General features: G+C 44.1%; 1 protein-coding gene across 1 annotated transcript; it reads left to right on the top strand.

Moving 5' to 3' along the window:
- The first annotated feature begins 1,460 nt into the window (after positions 1 to 1,460).
- On the top strand, positions 1,461 to 8,147 carry ATP6V1G1 (ATPase H+ transporting V1 subunit G1). The gene is made up of 3 exons (XM_027105095.1): positions 1,461 to 1,670; positions 5,224 to 5,324; positions 7,263 to 8,147. Exons 1-3 carry the CDS (start codon positions 1,589 to 1,591, stop codon positions 7,434 to 7,436), a joined length of 357 nt encoding a protein of 118 aa, XP_026960896.1. The 5' UTR covers positions 1,461 to 1,588; the 3' UTR covers positions 7,437 to 8,147.

The raw sequence follows: 8,147 nt of genomic DNA, 5'->3' as shown, positions 1-8,147 counted from the left end.
AAAAGTTCCAGAGATCAGTCAAGTAACAGTTCTTGAATCGGGAAAGGAGTTTCTGATTTTAGCCGCCTTTCAACCCCACTCCTAACCTCATCAAATGAAAACATCCTGAGGCAGGAATCCAGCTCCTTCTGAAGTACAGAGATACTTCTATCTAAAAGTGCTGGCATCATTCTATGCTCGTCGTGCTTGGTGAATTCTAGATCACCTGGTCCTTTCCACAGCCCACAAGATTCTCAGAGAAGAGCACAATGGGTCAGATATTCCACTCTGCAGCCCTGGCTAGATTCATACACCTTATCTCACAGTTAACAGGGATTTGACTTCGGGCAAGTTACTTAACCTCTGTGAGATGCAGTTTGGTCAGCTACAAAATGGGGTTAATAACACTACTTCTAAGTTACCATAAGGAGTTGTCAAGCGTTTAGGACACTGCTTGTCATATTGTAAACTCAACCACTGGCTTCCTACCTCCCTATTTGTGGTGGGAGACTTCTCTGTGCCATGTTGCTCCCCCCAAATCCACATATGCATGTCCTTTTCCCCTAATCACGCTCCACCCCCACTGTCTCCCAGTATCCTTTCCTGGCTAACTTCTCATTATTCTGATATCATTTTAAATACCACTTCTTTGGGAGAGTCTTCACAGTCACCTCCACACCCCCTCTTCCTTATTCCTTCGTAGAGCAACCTGCGTTTTTCCTTCATTACTTTACCACAGTTTGTAATTTTCCCTTTAGTTTAATCTGGTTTTGCCCATAAACTGCGTGCTCCACCAGGGACCTTGTTGGTCTCGCTCTCTGCTGTATCCTCAGTACCAACAGCGGTCTAGGGTCGCAGCAGGCATTCCTCAAATATTTATGGAAAACACTAATCCTTTCCTGAGCTTCGGTTAAGAAAGGGAAAGCACCCTTCCTCAAATCACACAGATTAGTGGCAGACTTCACCCCAAGTCTCCCTATTCCCAATTCAGATTCCAACCCAAGAGCCTGACAAGAATTTTAGCCTGTCCCTAAATATATTCCGAGTGCCAAAGAAAACTCCAAAAAGGGGCGGGAGTACAGCAGTGGGCAAAATAGGGGAAAGTGATTTGACTTGGCCCCTTCTCTCTGGATCTCGATCTGAGCTTACTGTAAAGGGAGGGATTACCGCAGTAACAACGTCGCAGAGCGGCCACAAAGATGGAACCAGAGAAAAGACAGACCTTGAAAGGGCCTTGAGCTGCGTGTGAGCAAGGAAGACAGCAACAGCAGATCCTGCGCAGGCGCAGTCAAGGCGCTCTGGTCTCCCGCCTCCGTCCCGCCCCGCCTCGCCCCGCCTCGCCCCGCCTCGCCCCGCCTCGCCCCGCCTCGCCCCGCCTCGCCCCGCCTCGCCCCGCCTCGCCCCGCCTCGCCCCGCCTCACCTTACCTCTTCCCCTCCGAGTCACAAGACGCCAAGTGAAGTCAGCTGACGCGGCGTTGCGGAGGTCACGTGATGGTGCGCGGGGCGGCGGGCGCAGGCGCAGATCTTGGGTAGTTGGGTCAGCTGACCCGAGGGGCGATAGAGCCAATCTAGGCCTGTCTGTGGCGTGTCGGAAACGCCGCCGCAGCTATGGCTAGTCAGTCGCAGGGAATCCAGCAGCTGCTCCAGGCCGAGAAGCGGGCCGCCGAGAAGGTGTCCGAGGCCCGCAAGCGTGAGTTTGGGGTTGGGACGGCCAGGCGTGGCGCGAGTCCAAGAGTTGCGGGCAGGCCGCGGGAGGTGGTAGGTGGGTGAGGCCCGAAAAACTGCTGACGGGGCCGGGGGCGGGGTGGGGGATTGGTTACAATCGCACTCGCAGCTCTGGATCCGAGGCTTTGGAAGTCTTGTAGGTCGCCTGAGAGCTGCGATGTAGGCTAGTAGATAGGGCGTGGAGACAAAGTGGACGTCCTTCTTAGGGTCTCGGGGGTGTGTAAAGTGGATTATCCAAACGGAACGCGTTGTTCTCCCCCTTCGCACTTACTCCTTTGGGGTCCTCCGTCTCACTGTAGGGAGCCACCATCTACACTTTTGCTTAGGCTGGAAACAGCCCTTTTTGCCACGTCTCAGACCCTCCCTCGTTCGCCATGTTTAGTCAGTTGCCAAGGTTTATTTGTTCACTTTTTCTCCATCCCTGCAGCCAGCATCTTAATCCAGGGCATCAAGTTCTCTGAGGCTCCCGTAGTAGCCTAATTCGTTAATTCCTTACATTTGTTTTTTCAATGCTGTTAATACGTGCCAAACACAGTACCTGGGACATCTGTGGTCTTTATTGCGGTATTCAAAGCCCCAGTGAAGGAAGCAAATTTGGGGTAGATTAATTGCAGGTGAGAGGAGGGCTAGAGTTGAGAAGTGTGAGGTTGCTCAAGAACTTAACAGGTAGATCGAATCTAGATTGGTGAGTGGAAGGCTTCCTCCTCTCTTCCGTTTGGTTCTCCTCACTGCAGTCAGTCATACCTCTCAATTGCGAATATGACTTCCCCACCGCCCCTATAGTCAACAAACGTTTAGTGCTTGCAGAATAAAGCCTAAATTCCTTAAGAGGGTGTAGGAGGTGCTTTTGCATCAGGCTGTGGCTTTCTTCTCTAATCTCCCTTTTAGGTACTCGCTCCAGACACAGTGATTCCTCAAAAGCGCCTTGGTTGATTTCCCCTGCAAGCCTTTGCACAGCTGGTTCCTGATTGGAAGAGCCTTTTCCTAGGTTACTCTTCATCCTCTAACACTTAGGCTTCTTCAGATATCAAAATTTAGGCAGTAGTTCTTCCAGGAAGCCTTCCCTGACTTCATCTTTTCCTCTCAGACTAGGCTAGGAGTCCTCCCCAAGTACCTATTCCCGTCATCACTGTGCAGTAAGCTGTTTCTTTATATGGCTCAGTCACTAGACTAAGCTCCTGGAGAATAGGGACTATGTCTGATTTAACTTTTATATCTTCAGTTTCCCATCTGGTGAGATAGATGTTTCTATTCCTATTTGACAGATGGGAAAAATGAGGCTCAGACAAAAATCGTATGACCATACCCTGGGAAACAACATAGCTGGGGTAAAATACCAAAAACTATTAATCTTAGTAATGTCTTGGTGTTCTTTCCCCCAGAATAGGATTTATACTCTTATCCCATACCCAAGTAGATTTCAAGCATGGCTCTTTTACTTTTTCAGTTAGGGGTTGTGTGGTACTCTGTATTTCATTGGAAAAGCTTTCTTTGAGGGAGCTGGAGATGGGAACAAGTCTTCTATTCTTGCTCTGGTGACTGGGAAGTTCTGTGTTCCTCATGGAGTATTTCTGATCATGACCTTGACGCAGTATTTCCAGAATGACTTCTCAGAGTTTGTCCTGTGATGGCTCATCAGCAGCGGAAGTTGTATCTGTTGGGAAGCATGTGAGAATATTTGGGGCAAGTGCAAGAACAGGTATTGGGCATATGGTAAGAATGATTCTGAGTGCCTTGGAGGTAGGGGTCATATTATACATCTTCCTTTATCCCATCAGGCCTGGTGCAGGGACTTGTATATCTCAGGTAGCTATTACATAGTGACTGAAAGAACTTGTTTTAAAGGAGTGAGTTTATGGCTAATATACATCTCAGAATTTGCAGTGGTTAGGAACAGGAGTATTGAGAAGACCTATAATATGAAGAAGTTACTCTCTTTCTTGATCTGTAATTATGGTTGACACACCCAGTTAGGAATTGGGAAGAGGCAGCGCATGATGTGGTAAAATGGTCCAACCCCAGTTTTTCATGAAATCATTGCTTGGACCATAAACTTTTTAAAAATTTTGTATGTGGTTTGTCATTGGGAGTGAAACAGAACGCTGGCCTCCACATGTAAGGCCCACAAAAAAACAAGATTTAAAAGAAATGATTTTCTCCTCAGATATTTTTAGGTTTTCAGAGAAGCCAATGAAAATTGAACTTTGAAGGTGTTTGCTGACAGGCGGAGAATGGTTTACTAAGTAATTAATTCAGGGAGCCATAGTTGTTGGGAGTGATCAGGACAGTGGTATTGTGAAATTATGTGGAGCTACTGCATAATGTTCAGGCTGTGTTAAAATTTGTTGGTTTGGAAAAGAACCTTGACTTCGGAATATGGCTTTGAATATATAGCAGATGAGGAAGACAGCATGTGGGGCATTGGGATAGAAGTTGGCTCCAGCAGACCTTAAATAGTAGGCACTAAATAGTACTGGAGTAAATATATACTTGGAGAAATAGTCCTTGTGGGGCTTAGACACCTATTGATTGTTTTAGACTAGCCTCATGGAGGATTGATGTCATGGGGTCATCACCAGTTGAAAATCCTGTTGTTAATCAGGAGGTGGAAGGTTAAATTCAGTTTCATTCACCTACATGGGCTGACTGGGATTTCGGCAGTTGCTATACAATGAATTATAACAGCTTGCTTTTAGATGCAGGATGTCTTTTACTCTGAATTAAATAAATCCTCAATTGATTGTCTAGGACCTGCCCCCCTCCCCCACCATCCCATTTGGGTGTCTTAGAAGTTTGGTGAACAGGGAAACTTGTTGGTTGATCTTGTGGTCTGTTTTCATAAAGCCTTTGATAGAACCTAGAGAATTTTTCCAGCTTTATGTTAAACTATGCTCTTCTAAAAACCAGAGCCCCTGTGTCTCCTCACTTCTTAGATGCTTGTGCAGTCTTATGTCCAGTGCTCCCCATTCAGAATTCCTTCCCAGAACCACTTTTACTTATTTCCTTGTGCACAGGCATGGGTTTTAGTTTCCAATATTACATCATCTGTTTCATTAGTTACAGTTTAGGTTGATGTCCCTTGGGAGTGTGTTAGCCTCCCTGCTAAGCTTCTAAGCCAAGCTCCAGTTGTAATCAGCAGCATACTTAGGTGTTTACTTCTCAGGAAGAGAGAGGATTCCCCAGATGGCTAATGTCGCCCGTTTTATGTTGGTTCTTAGTAGTTGAGATTGAGAGAATATTCTGACACATTCCAAAATTTTTTGCATCATTTTTACGGTCTACTGTAGGTATAGAAGGCGGTCCTTTTTATCTAGTCACTCCTTTTGAAGTACAGTCTAGTTAAGTACAGGAGGCAGGAGCTTGTACTATTAGTTAGCTCTGAATTCTCTCTCTCCCTCTTCCCCATGCATGTCTCTTGAGACTGTATCTTTAAACTTTTGTGCTTGTTTATTAGAATTTACCATCTCAGTCTCTGCTTCCTCTTCTGCTTGTCTCTTAACCACTTCCTTTGAAAACAGGAAAGAACCGGAGGCTGAAGCAGGCCAAAGAAGAAGCCCAGGCTGAAATTGAACAGTACCGCCTGCAGAGGGAGAAGGAATTCAAGGCCAAGGAAGCTGCGGTGGGCTCAGTTTATTTTCATTTCTGCCTTAGTTTCCTGAGGCTTCCTTCTCCTCCTCTTCCCCTTAGGCTCTCAGAGTATCCAGCGTAGCTCAGAGATTCTGATTCTGGTAGAAATTTGAAAATTTGGTTACTGGATGCTTAGGCTGAATCTCTTAAGGTGATTAATTTTTAAATAACATTTGAATCCTAGTCTTCATTTATTCAGTTAAATTATTGAATTATTAATAGATATAATTAGATATTAAATATAGATAATTTATAGAGATAAGTTATTTAATATATATATTGAATATAGATATTATTAAATATCTTTTGAACAGTTAATGTGTGCCAGATGCTAGAGGATCAGCTGTGAACAGAAATAGACATAGCCCTCATGGAGTTTAGCGAACAGCCTGGTGGTCAGGGACACTTAGTAATAAAGTGTCTGGTGGTCAGGGACACTTAGCAATAAAATGTAAGTCATGCAAACCAACAACTGAAGAGGGCTGTAATGGTCATAAACTTAAATCACATGGAGCCCCACTTTAGTATAGTCACTTGTCAGTAGTATAGGCTAGACCACAATGTGTAAGATGCATATAATAATAGTACAAAAACAGATACAGAAAGTACAGAGAAAGTAGGGAAAATTCTGGAAAAGGGAAAGGATGGAGGAGGCTTCGTCGAGAAAAGAACCTCTATCAGGACTCTTGGATACAGGCAGCAGAAAACAGTTCAAACTGGTTTAAGCAAAATGGAATTTATTGACCTATATGCTTGGAAGCCCAGGTAAAGGCTAAAGTTTTTTGGTTTTTTTTTGTGGTATGCAGGCCTCTCACTGTTGTGGCCTCTCCCGTTGCGGAGCACAGGCTCCGGACGCGCAGGCTCAGCGGCCATGGCTCACGGGCCCGGCCGCTCCGCGGCATGTGGGATCTTCCCAGACCGGGGCACGAACCCGTGTCCCCTGCATCGGCAGGCGGACCCTCAACCACTGCGCCACCAGGGAAGCCCCACTTGGACCTCTTTGAGCCCTGTTTTCCTCAACTGTAGAAAGAGGAGTGATAGTCTCCTCATAGGTTATGGAGGAATAGGTAACAGGTCATATGAGAGAATGCTGTGTAAACTGATGTGTTACACAAATGTGAAGGGATATAGTTGTAAACCTTCATAATGAGGCGACAGCAGTTTAGGTGATGAAAAGATTCAGGCACAAAAAAGTGATACCTTAAGAACCTGATAGATCACATTCTAATAAAGTAGGCATAACAGTTAACAATGAGAAGACAGTGGACAGTAAAAGAAAATCTGTCCATCAGTGTGTGTGTTAAGTTGTAAATGGAAACTGAAGAGGTGAGACATCCATGCACTAAAAATTTCAAGCAATAAAACAGGGCAACAATGAAGGGATAGTTTCCCTCTCACCCAGACCCACAGTCCTCTTTAGAGATAACCACTGTTAACAGTTTCTTGTGTATTCTTGTAGAATATTTCTACTTGAAAGAACAGATGTCACGTATTCTTAATACTGGTGAAACCACTGTTGAACTTAAGGGCTAAAACATTAACCAGTAATGGTGAAACTGTATATTCCTTCTAAATTGTATTGCCCTTGTGTTTGTTATTTTTTAAGAGCTTTTTTTTTTTTTAAAAAAAAAAACACCATGTATCTACCCCCTTTAAAACCACACAAGGAGACATATTACTAACCACCAGGCCTCAGTTGTTAGGTCTTTAGGTTCATTCCAGTCTCTGGTTAAGGCTGCACGTGAGGCTGTAGAGGGATGTGACTGTGGAACCCTGACTTCTCTCACGCTCTTCAGTCATGCTGCTGATTACTTATATTCATTATGAGACTGGGTTTCTTCAAAAGTCAGAACGTTGCTTATTAAATGTTGTTCCTGCCCAGCCAGAGCATTGTCCTGACGTTCCCTCTGTCATTGCTCCCCGACTCCAGGCTCTGGGATCCCACGGCAGTTGCAGCACTGAAGTGGAGAAGGACACCCAGGAGAAGATGACCATCCTTCAGACCTACTTCCGGCAGAACAGGGATGAAGTCCTGGATAACCTCTTGGCCTTTGTCTGTGACATCCGGCCAGAAATCCATGAGAATTACCGCATAAACGGATAGGGGAAGAGCAAAAGCGCTGTGCTGTGGATTGGCATTTTAGATGCCTTCATAGAATATGAGGCTTCAACAAGGCTTGGGTTATATTCTTGTGAAAAGGCATTAAATTATTTCTGTATATTATATAATAGGTCCCTTCACTTTTTGCAGAATAGCAATCATAGTTTCTTTGTACAAACTTATGGCCTATCCAAAGATTTTATCTTTTTACCTCACATTTCTTAGAAACTTAATGGGTATATATTGTCTGTTTTCCTGTGCCTTTTCGCTCGAGTGGCATATTATGAACACTGACTTTTTCTTTCTTAGATATAGTTTTGTTTTTTCTTTTAATTTTATGTCATAGCTTTATGTTGCAACTCTACTTGTTCAAAAGTTAGATCATGAAGGTTCCTTCCTATGACCTTAGATATAGTTTAAAAAAAAACAATTTTCTTAAGAAAGAAAGGGATTAAATTTTTTTTTTTTTTCCCTAACTCTTTCTTGAAGGTCAGGGGCTTTATCTATGAAAAAGTAGTAAATAGTTACTTGTAACCTATGTGAACAGCCAGCCTTAAAATAGTCCTTTCCGGCTAAGAGTTAGAACAGTGGGGACTAGTATTGGGCTGCTTTTGGTTTCTCTTATTTAAAATTACTAGATGATAGAATTCAAGAACTTGTTGCATGTCACTACTTGGTGTACTGATACTGTACGAATAATCATTTAAAAGTCAA

The sequence above is a fragment of the Aethalodelphis obliquidens genome, unplaced genomic scaffold (genome assembly GCF_003676395.1).
Source record: "Aethalodelphis obliquidens isolate GAN/ISIS:26980383/991018 unplaced genomic scaffold, ASM367639v1 scaffold7, whole genome shotgun sequence".
Classification (NCBI taxonomy): Eukaryota; Metazoa; Chordata; class Mammalia; order Artiodactyla; family Delphinidae; genus Aethalodelphis; species Aethalodelphis obliquidens.
Note: the sequence above shows the minus strand (reverse complement) of the source record. Positions and strands in the feature narration are given on the sequence as shown.